The sequence below is a fragment of the Mizuhopecten yessoensis genome, unplaced genomic scaffold (assembly GCF_002113885.1).
Source record: "Mizuhopecten yessoensis strain PY_sf001 unplaced genomic scaffold, ASM211388v2 scaffold4481, whole genome shotgun sequence".
Taxonomy (NCBI): domain Eukaryota; kingdom Metazoa; phylum Mollusca; class Bivalvia; order Pectinida; family Pectinidae; genus Mizuhopecten; species Mizuhopecten yessoensis.
In genome coordinates this window covers 79,325-96,690 of record NW_018405568.1, presented here as the reverse complement: position 1 = coordinate 96,690, position 17,366 = coordinate 79,325, and the positions used below count along the sequence as shown (strand labels likewise).

At 38.6% G+C, this 17,366-nt stretch overlaps 1 protein-coding gene across 1 annotated transcript in view; it reads right to left on the bottom strand.

Annotated features, from left to right (window-relative positions):
• LOC110449085 (transmembrane protein 2-like) overlaps nt 1–17,366 on the bottom strand; it is a 34,311-nt gene that overhangs the window by 8,344 nt on the left and 8,601 nt on the right. The window contains exons 4-18 of the mRNA XM_021495697.1: nt 16,889–17,033; nt 16,296–16,475; nt 15,927–16,142; nt 15,531–15,635; nt 15,203–15,375; nt 14,562–14,634; nt 9,602–9,738; nt 7,975–8,105; nt 7,345–7,414; nt 6,878–7,012; nt 3,514–3,649; nt 2,479–2,539; nt 1,965–2,000; nt 1,687–1,824; nt 934–1,117 (exon numbers count right to left, since the gene is read on the bottom strand). Of these exons, the coding sequence (XP_021351372.1) occupies nt 934–1,117; nt 1,687–1,824; nt 1,965–2,000; nt 2,479–2,539; nt 3,514–3,649; nt 6,878–7,012; nt 7,345–7,414; nt 7,975–8,105; nt 9,602–9,738; nt 14,562–14,634; nt 15,203–15,375; nt 15,531–15,635; nt 15,927–16,142; nt 16,296–16,475; nt 16,889–17,033 (1,920 nt within the window). The remainder of the gene's footprint in view (nt 1–933; nt 1,118–1,686; nt 1,825–1,964; nt 2,001–2,478; nt 2,540–3,513; nt 3,650–6,877; nt 7,013–7,344; nt 7,415–7,974; nt 8,106–9,601; nt 9,739–14,561; nt 14,635–15,202; nt 15,376–15,530; nt 15,636–15,926; nt 16,143–16,295; nt 16,476–16,888; nt 17,034–17,366) is intronic.

Below are 17,366 nucleotides of genomic sequence, written 5' to 3'. Positions count from 1 at the left end.
ATGGTGATATGTTAGATTTGACCTTTGGTGACTTGTTATGACGTAGTGATACGTAAAGACTTGGTATGGGATGCAATATATAGTGGCTTGTTATGACCTTGAGTTATATTTATTTTACCTCTACTGAGTTTTCCCTGTCTAAAAACAATATGATAAAATCTCCTTTGTCCCTAGAATCATTATAAATATGTCACTCTGAGGGCCACTCCTTTCCCAAAATAGGACACTCCCTGAAAGAAAGGGGACTACTCCCTCATGGATATTTGTAGGCGGAGCTTCTAACATTTCAACCAATGACAACATTTGGTAGGCGGGGCCTTCTCCTAGACGTAGGTGACGTCACATTTCAGAACCAAACGACAACAGTGAAAATGGACACCGATGTAGGCCGTTTTGATAACCTAACTGATGAGGAATTACAGCAGATTTTGGACGCTAAACGAAACTTAAATACAAAAGTTGTTAAGACTGTAGTGAATTTACAACAAACTTATTAAACAAAACGTAATGCCGGAAACGATTAGGACCAAGCAAGCGCAGAGGAGTTGAACGTGTGTCCAAGCAAGTTTTATGCAGAACTTAAAAAAATGGATTGGACTAAATATGCTTGAAATTAAGATATCATCAACGACGATGCATACAGCAATTCCGAATGCAATATATTTTTTACATGTACATTTGTTAAATTGCCTTTATTTGTTCTGTTATAATAAAACAGTTTAAGAATGGGTAATTCAGGAAAAGCAAATTCATGGTCACCCTTGCTAAACAAATATTTCCCTCGGCAGCTTCGCCTCCTCGGGAAATATTTTTTCACCTCGGGGTACCATACATTTGCTATTTACCTCATTGTATAATACTTGACCTATAATGACATGTTATGTGATTAGTTTGACAATTGGTGGTAGTATTTGTTCTGTGTGGATAGCTTACTCCATCCTGAAATCCGAAGTGCAGGTCCTTGGCAGCACTCGAGGCAGAACTGAAGAACTTGTTGTTTCTTAGGAAACCAATCGCCCCTGCCTTCCGGTATTGGTTGGATATGAACCCGTTAAAGAAGGTACTGGATACGAAGACCGGACCATCATAGAAGTTGAATCCCTGCATCGGTTCGTTGCTGTGGAAGGTAGGTGTGCATCAGTGTGATGTAGGTAAATGTATCATTAAATTTAACAGAAAGGCAAATGCTTTAAGGCTCATGTGAAAGAATCTAGCGATCACTTTGTTCGGTTAACAACTAGCAATTATCTTGTAGCGGATACATTAGCGATCGTCTATTATAGAAAATATTTAGCGATCAACTTGTATTTTGTAAACACCTATTTTCATCTTTTATAGGAAACAATAACGATTATCTTATATCTTATGTTATAAACGACAATAATATACAATTATAAACATACAATAAACTGTACCATGGTACGTCACACACCAAGTATGATAAAACCCTGAAACTGATACTTCCTGAAAGGAAGTAGGAAATATTTCAATCAAGAAACACTTGAAAATTTAAACAGAGACAGAGGGTTGAGCAACAGACAGTCTCTATACCATGACATGATGTCATTAGGCCTTTCAGTACTTAGAAACAGAGTAAATGTTTATGATGAATGCTTACTTGATAAACACAAAGGATCGTAACTTACCCCCATTCAGGAACTGATGTCATGCTCTTCAAATACTTACAAATTCCACTGATAAGGTAGTGATCTATCGAACGAGACGAAGGACCCGTCAATACCCCTGGCTCTCATAGGGTCCCCGAGGTTGTTGGTTTGCCCAAGTATCACGCTTTTCTCTAGAAACTGTTGCTGGTACGTACCCCTGTGAAGGGAAACCAAATCACAACTAACCCAGTGGTACTGTTGCAGTTAGGGTAAGAACAAATAATTAGTCACTATGTGTTATATAATGCCCTTTAGACCACTATTAGAGATAAGTCGGTGGATTGTGTAACATCTTACCTAGCGAAGGTGATCCCTCTGGTAGCATCCGCCAAACTATAATTAGAACCAGAAGACAGGTATCACGAACACTATAGATAATAACCATCCTCCAAAGGTTTAATATCGTCTGCTGCACAACCGAGCTACTCGTTTGTAAAGGTAAAGCCAATCAATCAATCAATCAATCAAGTAAAATAAAATATAAAATAAATAAAAATAGCGTTATTGTATCTTTATAATTTAGTTAATAAAGGTGATAACTAAAAAGAACCTTTAAATTCATAGTTAATGAATATTTATGCTCTATTTGCACCTAAAACCTACTTTCAGACGAGATGGTAGATTTCGGTAGATGACGTCACCAATCCCTCGATGGTTATAATGTAGTTCCTAGTTTGGATTTAGAAAAAATACTGTTTTTATACGAAATGTATATGGACTAATAATAAATCAGTATGAGGAATACTTACGACGTTCTCAGGAAAATAAAAAGACAAAGAACCGAATAGCTATGACATTCTGTCGTACTTACGACGTTCTACGGAACACAAGATAACCACCGCGGGCCCAAACATTGTTCCTGTTTTTGTATGCTGTAAAATAAAATTGTTCCTATTTTTGTATACTGTAAGATAACATTGTTCCTGGGTTGTTTTATGCTGTAAGATAACATCGTTCTTGACTTTGTATACTGTAAGATAACATTGTTCTTGACTTTGTTTGCAGTAAGATTAATAGAATCTTTCACCCCCTTGGGGGTGAATTATTATTTTTGTCTTACCCTGTGTTTACCCTCTTATGTATTTTACATAGACGTTACACCAATGCAAGACAATGTTGATGTGATGCGGCTGAATTGTTGCCGTGACGTCATTGTATTGTTGCCGTGACGTCATTGTATTGTTGCTATGACGTCATACAATTATTGAGAACGTGCAAAGAACACATGTAGCTTGTCTCAACTCTAGGATGAGATAAGAAAATCTCACACCGGTAAAATGGTGGATATCCCTGTCCAGGGTAAGAGAAAACATCGTTTCTGTTTTTGTATGCTGTAAGAATACATTGTTCCCTGACTTTTATGTTGTAAGAATACATTGTTCCTGACTTTGTTTGTTGTACGATAACATTGTTCCTAACTTTGTAAAATGTAAGATAGCATTGTTCCTGGGGTTTTTTTTTATGTTGTAAGATAACATTATTCCTGTTTTCTAATGCTGTAAGATTTCATTGTACCTGTTTTCTAATGCTGTAAGATAACGTCCCGCAATCATTCTACGTGTATCAGCTATGTAGAATCAGTGCATCTCACTAATTATCAGACTATACACTGCCCTAATTTGAATCAAAACAACATATTACATAACATAAACAAAGTCTTCCTTTCATCACATACAAAATATCGCCTTACCGCAGATCATGTACAAAATCTTGCCTTTACTCTCTACATGTGAATTAACTCGCCTGATGTACCAAAATGATCCCGATAACTCTCATCCCAAACAATTTTTTACATCTTTACCAAATATTCCTTAATTGGTGTTCCACCAAACCGCTCCCTACTTACACGTAAGACGATCTATAATAGCGGGTTTGTCCGCCGATTTAGGATCCAAGGGGTCGACTTTAGGAGAGTACCGGTTACTGGTGATCCAGATGTCGCCTGTCGTCGGGTGTATTTGAAAGTCAATGAAGAAACCCGTCTGTAAAGGGTTTAAGGTAAATATATCGAGAAGGGTGAAAATACGAGTGGTCAGGTCATATGTTAGAAGGCCGTACAATTACACATGGTGTGCCTCAAGGATCAATTCTTGGTCCTCTTACGTTTTTAATTTTTATAAATGACTTGCCCCTACATGTTGTATCTGACACTAATATGTATGCAGACGACTCTACCGTATCTGCTGTTGATAAGTCGTTAGATAACATCAACAGTCTATTGCAATCTGATTTAGACAATGATAGTGAATGGTGTATTGAAACTAAGATGATGATAAATGTCAAGAAAACAAAATGTATGTGCATTGCCTCAAAACAAAAGCAAAAAAGAGACTGTTTAAATTTAGAATTATTTATGTGTAATGAATCCCTTAACAAAGTATGCAGTGGAAACCTACTTGGTGTGCATTTTAAAAATGGATTGACATGGGGAAGTCATGTATCTAAAATAAGGCAAAGGTTAGGGTTAGTCAGACGTATAAGCCCATATCTACCTACGGAAGGAAAGCTAAAATGTTTTAATTCTTGCGTTTTCCCACATTTAATGTATTGCAGTACGGCATGGTCAGGGTGTTCCGCAAGTTTAATGTATTGCAGTACGGCATGGTCAGGGTGCACCGCAAAGTTAATGTATTGCAGTACGGCATGGTCAGGGTGTACCGCAAGGTTAATGTATTGCAGTACGGCATGGTCAGAGTGTACCGTAAAGTTAATGTATTGCAGTACAGCATGGTCAGGGTGTACCACAAATTTTATGTATTGCAGTACGGCATGGCCAGGGTGTACCGCAAATTTAATGTAGTGCAGCACGGCATGGTCAGGGTGTACTGCAAATTTAATGTATTGCAGTACGGCATGGTCAGTATGTACCGCAAAGTTAATGTATTACAGTACGGCATGGTCAGGGTGTACCGCAAATTTTATATATTGCAGTACGCCATGGTCAGGGTGTACCGCAAATTTAATGTTTTGCAGTACGGCATGGTCAGGGTGTACGGCAAATTTTATGTATTGCAGTACGGCATGGCCAGGGTGTACCGAAAATTTAATGTAGTGCAGCACGGCATGGTCAGGGTGTGCTGCAAATTTAATGTATTGCAGTTCGGCATGGTCAGTATGTACCGCAAAGTTAATGTATTACAGTGCGGCATGGTCAGGGTGTACCGCAAATTTTATGTATTGCAATACGGCATGGTCAGGGTGTACCGCAAACTTAATGTATTGCAGTACGGCATGGTCAGGGTGTACCGCAAATTTAATGTTTTGCAGTACGGCATGGTCAGAGTGTACTGCAAATTTAATGTATTGCAGCACGGCATGGTCAGGGTGTACCGCAAATTTTATGTATTGCAGTACGGCATGGTCAGGGTGTTCCGCAAATTTTAATGTATTGCAGTACGGCATGGTCAGGGTGTACTGGAAATTCAATGTGTTGCAGTACGGCATGGTCAGGGTGTTCCGCAAATTTTATGTATGACAGTACGGCATGGTCAGGGTGTACCGCAATTTTTATGTATTGCAGTACGGCATGGTCAGGGTGTTCCGCAAATTTTATGTATTGCAGTACGGCATGGTCAGAGTGTACCGCAAATTTAATATATTGCAGTACGGCATGGTCAGGGAGTACCGCAAATTTAATGTATTGCAGTACGGCATGGTCAGGGTGTAGCGCAAATTTTATGTATTGCAGCACGGCATGGTCAGGGTGTACCGCAAATTTTATGTATTGCAGTACGCCATGGTCAGAGTGTACCGCAAATTTAATATATTGCAGTACGGCATGGTCAGGGTGTACCGCAAATTTAATGTATTGCAGTACGGCATGGTCAGAGTATACTGCAAATTTAACGTATTGCAGTACGGCATGATCAGGGTGTACCGCAAAGTTAATGTATTGCAGTACGGCATGGCCAGGGTGTACTGCAAATTTAATGTATTGCAGTACGGCATGGTCAGGGTGTTCCGCAAATTTTATGTATGGCAGTACGGCATGGTCAGGGTGTACCGCAATTTTTATGTATTGCAGTACGGCATGGTCAGGGTGTACCGCAAATTCAATATATTGCAGTACGGAATGGTCAGGGTGTACCGCAAATTTAATGTATTGCAGTACGGCATGGTCAGGGTGTTCCGCAAATTTTATGTATTGCAGTACGGCATGGTCAGGGTGTACCGCAAATGTAATGGGCAAGCTGCTAAAGACTCAGAAGCAAGCAGCTAGACTAATTTTAGATGTACCATTTGACACACCTTCTAGGCAAATGTTTGAACTCCTTAGATGGATGCCGATTGACAAATTTTATAAATATAGAAGGTTGTGCATGCTATATAAATGTCATCGCCAGGTAGTAACTGAATATTTATCAAATAATGTGTCTCTAGTGCGAGATGGTCACTGTAGGAATACAACATTTGCTATTGAAAATAATTTTAAAGTGCCAAAACATAGAACTGTTTTTTATTCCAGACACTTTCTTATTGACAGTATTAACGACTGGAAGGTTTACCCAGTGACCTAAAGAAAATAGACAATTTTACCACTTTCAAACGAAAACTTACTAAATACTGTATAGCAATGTCTTAGATTTTAGTTTGTTTCTCCATGTAACCAAAACTTGTTACTTTCTAACTAGACTTCTTATCTAAATTATATCAATATTTTAGATTATGCCATATTAGCGTATAACTATGTCAATTTTTATTTTTTGCTATATGCCATATAATTGATGAAATACCTTTGCATGAAACTTTATGCATTCTGTGATACTCTTAACTAAGATAACTGTGATATAACCTTATATATGTCGATTGCATCAATATATATGTAACTTTTAAATAGCACATGTATTTAACTAGCAAGATTACCTTGTTTATTTATATATCGATTGCGTAAATATGTTATTTTTATCTAACACATGTTTTTTACTAACTATATTTATCATCTTAAGAAAACTGTCCGGTAATCAATATTAGGTTAGCTAGGGGCTAAGTTAGAGATTGACAGACGTATGGTACAATCCTAGCATTATGAAGTTAAGATAACGTCCATTGCAGAAAGCAAACGGACAAATAGATTTTCCCGAGAAGAATTAAAACAATTCCTTTCACTGTAGTGAAGACTATATATATATATATATATATTTGTAACACTACATAACATTATTGTTTTTTGAATGTATTTTTATTTCATAACTTCAGATCTTGAGACTTACAAATTTATTGGAGTGGGCGCCGTTATTACTGCATTCTGTGATGGCGGTATAGCGTGCCTCTTGGTACTGCATGAAACCTTTGTCGGCAGAAGGTCCCGTGGGCGTGTCAGGGTAGATAAACCAGTACCCGATATCCTACAAAGGTAAGTACTCACTATATTTACTGTTAAACGGGAAACACAATTTATTAAATAAGCAAATCAACTAAAATCTGTAAACTCAAAGAGCAAGGGATGGTTGTATTTTAATACTCTGTCAAGAAATGTTACGGATCCCGATATTAAAATAATGAGGTTACCATTATTGTAGCACCCATCATACAGGTTACAAAGCACGCAGACTAAAAATGGAACTAGAGTAGAATGACAAAAGGGGAAAGCAACAATAAGACGGAGAAGAATCCATGTACTCCGTAAGCGGTCCCTAAACCACGGCGTCTGTAAACTCAACAACTTATGTGACGTCACCTCACTTCCAGCGGCGACGTTGTTCCGAAGGATCGTGTTTGGGTTGGTGATCCAAAACGTCGTCGGGCGGCTGCAAAATAATACAGAAGGTGTTAAGGTAACTGTGTGCATGATACACCTATATTATTACCAAGGCCTACATCATAGACAACGGCTTCTTACTCTGACAATACTTACATATAAAGACTGTGCCTGTTTACATGGACTTCATTTACATATTGTAGAATGTTTTTAAAATGACGACACCTAATAGACCACACCAACATTTATTGCTTTCATCTATAAACCACGCCTTCTTATATCGATAGAATATATAGGAATATGACGGCCATCAATTACACCACGGCTGTTTAAAATGACGACAGTTATATATTATATATAGACCACGCCTCTACCTACATTGACGACAAGTAAGACTGAGCAGCGCTTTCTATAACAACACCTATACCGATCACGCCTTCCTGAGAGAACCTATACATTGATATTATCTACAGCACGGAAGCTACTTACTATATAGATTACGATAATTCATGATGGAAAAATATCATACTTTCAGATATTGACGATTCTGTCAAATCAAAAACATGCATGTCTTAGTGCTGCCATATGACCTCTAAATACCGCGCTCACCTGTCTGAGGATATGAGGGTGGCCTTTCTGGTACTGGCTCCAAGGTTTCCGTCAAGAACTGTTCTCCTTTCACCCCCGTCCTCAAGGAAGTAACAATGACCAAGAGACTCGTAGCCCACATTGTCCATTACCTACAAACCAATCGAAATAGTAAATACTTATAATGTCACAACATGTTACATCTCCAGCCACAATCCTTGACAGTATGTCCTTCCTCTTGTTGCGGTTTGGTATATAAAAAATGCACGGTGACCAATTTTGTTCTCAGTAATATAACGTGCCAATATGTAGACCAAATAATTTACTGGCTTTATACCCCACATGTGAAAAGGTTAGCGTAATCACTAGGTAATGACCGGTTGTTAGCGTTATTACTAGGTAATGACCGGTTGTTAGTGTAATCACTAAGTAATGACCGGTTGTTAGCGTTATCACTAGGTAATGACCGGTTGTTAGCGTTATCACTAGGTAATGACCGGTTGTTAACGTTATCACTAAGTAATGACCGGTTGTTAGCGTTATCACTAAGTAATGACCGGTTGTTAGCGTTATCACTAGGTAACGACCGGTTGTTAACGTTATCACCCAGCCATCCCCGGTTGTTAGCGTTATCACTAGATAATGACCGGTTGTTAGCGTTAACACTAGGTAATGACCGGTTGTTGGCGTTATCATTAGGTAATGACCGGTTGTTATCGTTATCACTAAGTAATGAGCGCTTGTTAGCGTTTTCACTAAGTAAAGACCGGTTGTTAGCGTTATTACTAGGTAATGACCGGTTGTTGGCGTTATCACTAGGTAATGACCCGTTGTTGGCGTTATCACTAGGTAATGAGCGCTTGTTAGCGTTTTCACTAAGTAAAGACCGGTTGTTAGCGTTATCGCTAGGTAATGACCGGTTGTTGGCGTTATCATTAGGTAATGACCGGTTGTTGGCGTTATCATTAGGTAATGACCGGTTGTTGGCGTTATCACTAGGTAACGACCGGTTGTTAACGTTATCACCCAGCCATCCCCGGTTGTTAGCGTTATCCCTAGGTCATGACCGGTTGTTAGCGTTATTACTAGGTAATGACTGGTTGTTAGCGTTATTACTAGGTAATGACTGGTTGTTAGCGTTATTACTAGGTAATGACCGGTTGCTAGCGTTATCACTAAATAATGACCGGTTGTTAGCGTTATCACTAAGTAATGACCGGTTGTACATGCCATGTATAAAACATTTAGTGATGAATTGTCGCGTATCGGAATGTGAAATTGTCTGTGAAAGAAAGGGGAAAACGCTGATATCTTTAAACGAAACTTTCCCTGTCAAATGGAAGAAGACGTAATGTGCATATATACCAGATAATATCCGGGGGGAAATGGAAAAGAAAGGCATCAACCAAGCGCGATTATACGAACCGATGTAAGCACATCCACGCATATTTATAACTTTTGCTGTCTCATTGGAAGAAAAACCGATAAAACCCTAAAAACTTGAGATACACAAACTGTCAGTTTGAAATAATTTGAATAAAAATGCCCCTTTGAAAGCCAAGCTCATATAGATATTCTTACTTGTACAATTAGTTAATGTATTATATATATATCCACAGATTTGTCATAGTGACATCAATATACCTACCGTAAGTCCGTGTGTACCGTGCACAGTGACACATCTGGCGAAGGAAGAATGGATGGAGTTTTCACGCAGGTAAGGTGGGTTTGGGTACTCTGCGCCATCCACGTCATAGCACATGTGGAAATGGAGGGGGTAGTGACCTGCAAAGTACAGGGATTCTTATAAAATAGAGAAAGTAGAATCTGCCAATTTATCGCACCCTCAAAACATTAACCTTAAATCTAAATTAGGTTTTTCAAGTATCAGATGTCAATTAATATCTTAATTATGTTTGTCTATTAATCGAGGTCATATTTTGGCCTGACAAATTATCCAAACCGACCCAAACAAGTACTTAATTAAGCCTGTGATCTTGTCGAATGCTTACTAAGGTCTGTCTGCTTGTTTAGGGCTTACCTAGGCATGTCTACTTATATAAACTGAATTTATTTTACAATAATTATGAAATAAGTTATTTCAAATTAAATTAATCACTCTTGTTGGCACGGGTGTTAGCGCGCGGGGGTCTTAATTTGGGAGGAAACCAGAGTACCTAGAGAAAAACCAAGTGGTCGGCAGGTGTCCCAACATCTTTACACGTCCGATCGGGGAATCTACTTGCTCAATGTTTACCTGGGAGTGCCAGTGTGTCTGTGATTTCTAGTTCTACCATATAGTGACCACCTTCAACTAATTGAAGATTTTGTCACGAAGTTGGGTTTATGCAGCACAAATGACAGACTATATATATTACATAATAATTAATAATTAATCACTTAGTTAAAGTTAAGAGAAGGAAAATTTAGTTTGAGGAGAGTCCGAGATAGAGGTCCGAGCAAGCCAGTGATTGGGCAGCCCCCACCGACAAAGCTTGTTCGGAAAAGGGGGAAAAGAACGGAAGTGGTAAATTATTATGTAAAGTCTGTTGAAGTAACTAATTACTCTGCATCTTCAATTTTATAGTTGTGCCTGGAAAGAGATGTTTTGAAAGAGTTGAAAGTGGGTGCATTAACGAAGTCCGATGGTAATTTGTTCCAGTCTAGTATGGTACGAGGAAAAAATGATTGTTGTCTAGTTAGTGTTTTCGAGTATTGCTGTTGGTATTGGACCTGGTGGGAATTTCTAGGAACTCTTCTGGCTCGGTGCATTCTGTCAGTCGTGGATATGGCCACCGTGTCCTGATGTATTTTATGGAACATCTTTCCTACGATCTGACCGGCTGCCAGCCAAAAGTACCAATCATATCTGTTACACTAGAGGTATTCCGAAAGCGATTTGACACATAACGGACTCCTCTCCTCTGGACCATTTCTATTTTGTTGATATTATTTTTTGTGTATGGATTCCAAACAGAGCAAGCATATTCTAATGAGGGTCTTACCAAGGATTTGTAAGCCTGTTCTTTAAATGTTGTTGAGCTAATTTTTAGGTTTCTTCTGAGAAATCCTGGAGTAGAATTTGCCTTGTTGCAAATCTGATCTACATGAGAGTCCCATTTCAAATCTGATCTGAGGTTTACACCTAGGTATTTCACAGAATTAACATGTTTTAATATTTGGCCATGAAGACAATAATTCAAAATGTCAGGCGATTTTTTTCTTAGAAATTGTGAGAGCATAACACTTATATGGGTGGAAAGCCATTAACCATTGTTTTCTCCCAAAGGGCTAGTTTGTCCAGGTCAGACTGTAGAGTCCTTGCATCTTTCTCTGACGTAATTGTCAGACATCCGCAAACAGTCTTACCGTGGAGTTCAAGCCAATTGGCATGTCATTAATATAAAATAGGAACAGACTAGGCCCCAGTACAGATCCCTGGGGGACGCCGGATAAAACTGGTACATACTCAGATTTGACGCCTTCATTAAGTACTGATTGGGTTCTATTATTTAAAAAGTTTGAGATCCAGGAAGTAGTTTTATCATCTATACCAAAATGACAGAGTTTGTTGGTAAGAAGAGAGTGGCTGACCTTATCAAATGCTTTGGAGAAATCCATAACCAATATATCCGATTGTTTTGAGTTGTCAAGAGTTTTGGTAATATCATCAGCAAATCCTAAAAGTTGTGTTTCATAGGATCTGAATTTTCGAAAACCATGTTGGCGAGGATACAGAATATTGTGAGATAGGTCTGTAATTTACAGGATCATATTTTTGGCTTTTTTTTAATATTGGAGCAATATGGGCGGTTTTCCAATANTCTGATCTGGGATTCATATAATTTTCTTTAGAAAAGATGTCAGGAGATATGTTTTTGGATGTAGAGAAAACTGATTCGAATTGCTTATTGAGTAGGTTTGCTTTTGAATAGGAATCTGAAATGGGGGATACCTGTGAAGTCTGTTTTCTTGTGTTTTATGTAGGTCTAATTTTTTTTCATGCATGTGAAAGTTCCATTGACCGAAGTCTCATCTGGAGTAACTATGATTTCTGTATATTTCCAATACTCCTGCCGAATATATTTTTGGATGGAATGTTTCAGTTCTTTATATTTCTTTGTAAGATCTTTATCACCAGACTTTCTTGATTTTTAAAAATAATCTGTTGCGTTTACTAATCAAATGTTTAATTTCATGAGATATCCAGGGTTGGCTTTCTTTTGGTTTTGTTATTTTGTGTGGTATATGTATATTCACCAAAGAGTTCAAAAATGACTCACCAGTCACCAGTCACACCAGATGGTATTAGTATCAGAAATATGCTCCTTGTTAGAAAATTGAGGCTTACGATAAAAAAAAATCTAACTCATTCTTCATAGATTCCCAGTTAGCTTTTTTCGTATAATGGAATTTGCCTTGGTTTTTGTTTTTGCTTTAAAGTAGAAGGTAGGAATTCGACAAACACATTGTCATGATCTGAAATGCCAGGCATAACTTCAATACGGGGGACTAAGCTCGGATGGTTGGTGATGATACGGTCCAAGATGTTATTGTTTCGTGTGGGCTTTTCTACCAGTTATGTTAGTCCTGTATCGTCAAGGGAGGTGCCAAAATTATAATGAATATTTGGGTGGAGAGTATTGGGTTTTAGAATTCTATGTTCCCAATCCCAACCTGGGAGATTGAAATCTCCTCCAATGAGTAGACTTGCATTGCGAATAGGACTTGCCTTCCTAACAGATGTGTCAAAGCTCATCAAATTTGAACTGTCTGCTGTTTTAGGGTTATAAAATGAACATAAATACAGGGTTTTACAACCTATCATTTCTATTATAGCCCATACAATTTCACACTCATCTGGTGGTAAAAGGTCTTGTACTTCAGAAGAAACAAAATCTTTCTTTATTACTATAAGCACCCCACCACCTGTTTTTTCACAAACTCTGTCCTTTCTGTATATGTTGAACCCATCCAGAAAAACTTCAATGTCTTTACTATTTGGTTTTAACCATGTTTCAGTTCCAAGGATGATATCGGGCTTGACACTGTCAATAACATGATGAATAAGATGTTGCTTTGCTCGAGTTGATTGGAAGTTTACATTCAAAATACGTAGTGGCTTACGAGAAGATTTTTTAGAAAATTCTGTTTTCCTGACTGGAGTAGATGAGTGCCCTGGATTAAATACACTAAAAGAGGTCTTTGGACTCATCTGGCTATCAAAACTCTTGACAGAATCTAGAAATAAACTTTCAAAAGGATTTGGAGTACAGATACTGTGCAGATCAAATTAGAGAGTGGAATAATTTGGGTTATCACAGATAATACAGTGCCAGCTAACCATACAATCGTTCAATTCCTCGTATGACTTTGACAGTCTACATGAAACCACTGGTCACATGTTTCACAGACAATACCCTTATGTTCCCAGGTAACGGTCTTATCACAGGTACCACAAAGATATTTAGTGCTATCGTTGCTAGGTCCTGGGTTGGATTGAATGTCATTAGCTCTTAAAATGACGAAGACCAGCCTATATAATAACACCTTTTTTGGGCTTGATATCTTGGTGTTTGATAAAGAACTGTTTCTTAACGAACGAGATCAACATATGTTGTATTGCTATGGGGAACACATCAACATTGGTTGTTAAATTCGACTGACATATATGGATGATCCAGTTAGATATTAACACACACAAATCAGAGGCATTGGTAGGTAGTATCACCAGGGGAGGGATGTGGGCTATGGCAGTCTGCACGTGCGAGCTTGATACAATATGGTTTTCTTTGTCCATAGCAGATACTAACACTGAGTTTGATTTGAATTTCGTAACATGAAGTGGTTTTGGTCCAAATTGAGTACATATAACGATGATCATGAAAAATAGGTTTCTCAGAATCGCCATGTTTACTTATTGGTGTTCACTTACCGATGTGAAAGAGAGGGGTGAGACCGGTGAACACAATACAGGACGACAAAAATTGTTACTTACAAATGGAGATTATATCTTCGTCTCTAGTACGACTCCAGAGCACAGAATGAAACGCACAAATGGGCAATTGTTAGTTGATGATATATGATGGGATGAAAAATGGACTCGATTGTTTACACCGGAAGTGCACACCAACTGACAGAATGGTGGGAATTTGAAGTTGGCCTACTGAATTAAATATTATTCAGAATTCAAAGATTCAGAGGATATGAATACTTCACAAATTTGATGATAAAGGTAGAGATGATAAATAATAAGTACAAGTTATAATTTTGTACAAAAAAGGTGTTTTTAACGCTCAAACCATGCAATATTTCAGTAAGAAGCCGGAGCTCCCGAGAAAGACGTCCTGCCGCTTGCGCATGCGCAACCCAGAATCAATGATTTACTTCCGTTTCTCTACCAAGACTAACTTGCCTTATACTTACCCAGGTTTGCCGACTTATTCAGACTTACCTAGAGATATTTGCTTGTGTTAAACATACCAAAGCATATCTTGCTTAGGAATGAATGATCGTGTAAGGTTATTCTTAACCTGTGGGTGTCAGGATTTGCCAAGGAATGGCTGCTCATATAACGTTAACCTAGGCCTCTGGGTTATAAGACCTACCTAAGTCTGTCTGCTTGCCCATATGGTAAAGTTCTACTCCCTCGATATGTACATCCTTGAAACCTTTGATTACCTGAAATAATAAAATTGTTTTCAAAACATTGGCTATATGTTTGGGTGTTGAGTTAGTGTTTGTTGATTATACTTGAGTGTATGTTGAGGGGTATCAATATTCCGTGAGTTTCGCTCACTTAAGTTACGACAAAATCGAAGGCAACCCTATTAGTTATTTTAATTTTGATTAGTTTCCAGTAGAAAAAAAACACGACTTATCGCTAGACTGATGTCTGTCTTTTGAAGATAACAGATTACAGACTAGTCTACTTGTATTTTTCACATGGAGGCACGTAAAGAGCCTTCGATTTTGTCATAATGTCAAGACATATCCCAGGGTGCAGAGAACCTCATTGATCGTAACAACTGCCATTCCGAGGTAGGTTGAGGGATGGGTTGAACCTACACTACTGTGAATATTTGTGCTCAGGTGTGGTTGTATATAGCCTCTGAGTAGGTTAACAGACATGGATAGTGCCTTTATTTTGGTGTATGTTTAAAGAGTTTGTACCTCCAACAATAGGTACAATGCGTATGTACATACATCGAGTTTCGGGTTTTGTCTGCGATATATGAACACATCTTACCTTCACGTGGCCACCAAACGTATCGTATTTGTATGTATCGCAGTTCTCATTCTCCTTAGGGCAGAAACTGTCCATAGCGCCTTCTATGAGTATATTTCGGGATAGCAGCGCCACCTCTCCTCTCATGTCCACATTGAAATCAATATCACCATAATGCATGTACCTAGGTAGTACTAAAATAAAAAGACAAAATAAGTGTTGGGTACCAAGATCGCCCGTCCATTACTGTCGTATAATTATAAATGCATGCCATGGTATGTTTATTGATCACATCAGAAATAAGGTAATACTTGGTAATGATTTTTATATTACAAAAATATTTCCTTACGGGCAACTTTTACTTGTGTAGCCGCACAATCCCCACAGCTTACAACTGTTGCTATCTCAGATTTGTCTAAACTAAAATCCGTCGACGTCAGCAAGATTGTGTCACCTGAAATGATACACAGAGAATATTCAATAGTTTATGTTATTAACTTATAAATGAAAATACACATGTAACCAATACCAGTGAAATAATCCTGATACTTAACGATAAGACATGGACAAAACTCCAAGCTCCGTGTCTCAATCAAGTACTGCCATCTATGACCTGCGGATGATGACGTTACAATACAGAAAACGCTAGTGATCGAGAACTATCGCCTTAATTACATCCTGCGTTTGATAGAAACGGTAAAAATACTCATGCCCTGATGTAGAAACAACAAATAAGCATACAAACCTTCCTTCCAAGATGTGACGTCATCAACAACCTCTAGAACATGGAATGCTGATGTTTCCTTTACTACCCGGAAGTCGATGGCGTGTGATATGCGACTTCCGGTATTGGTACAACTCTCCGCCACCATGATAAGATCGTTGACTTTCAGACTAGCCTCAGCTTTCTGGTAGTGGTATTCCACAGGGGTCAGCGTCTCTACTGTTGAACTTGGGTCACCTAGCAACACGGCAAAACCATGATTAAATCTCGCAAATACACATTATAGAAATTCATGGACATGGTAAAGGGAACAGTCCCGCGACATTTTCTCACCTGTATCTGTAGTTTAATGAGATTCTTGTTCGTTGGCTGTCACATCATTATATTTACCTTTAATAAAGGCCATGGCGAAGGCGTCGTACATGCCTACTTTTCTGATCTGACCTTGACCACTGGAAATTCCTGCTGCCGTTTCAATGGCGTCATATACAGATGCCAGGTCGTCTACCTGGGTGTCTGATACCAATGTGTGCTGAACTGCTAACAGGATCACCTTGCCCGCCGGAATACCTGTGGAAAAAATAGTGGAGGTCATTAACAAATGCCAGCATTACTAACTCGTGTACAACAACAGGGGTTGCTGTCAGTAAACCATGTAACTTAGTTTTGGCAATGGAATACTAATTATCATGTAAACAGAAAGGGACCATATTAAGGTAGGAACTGAACGACAATGGTAGTTAGAGGATACCAAGTGAATTTGACTATGGAATGGCTACGGCTCAAGAAACATCCTTGCTGTATTAGCTTCGGCAAATCTTACAAGTGAACGACGAGGAAGTCCTTTGGGGGAAGTCTTGCAACAAGTGAACGTAAGGGCATGCTTACATGGCAAACATTGTAGTGGAATCTAACATTACGTAAACAGTATTTGTCTTTAGCAGCCAGTGGGAGAGAGTTTTACAACATATCGGTATGCTTACTTGGTAGCCACTTGAGGAGGTACTGGATTCCCGCCAGTACATCTGCCTGGTTCGGCCCGGTGGTAGTAAAAACAGCAGTCTTGTAGTGGCTACCATCGGTATTGAAGACAATCATCCCTAAACCTTTTCTCTGTCTACTGTTTGGCTGTAGAGTAAGTAGATATCAGAGTAAAGGTTGGAATAAAATAGAGAAAGTACCACGTTATCAACCCACTGACAATCTAACGTCGATAAAAAAGGACAGAAGATCAACCCACTGACAATATAACGTCGATACAAAAGGACAGAGGATCAACCCACTGACAATCTAACGTCGATACAATAGGACAGAGGATCAACCAACTGACAATCTAACGTCGATACAAAAGGACAGAGGATCAACCCAGTAACAATCTAACGTCGATACAAAAGGACAGAGAATCAACCCACTGACAATCTAACGTCGATACAAAAGGACAGAGGATCAACCCAGTGACAA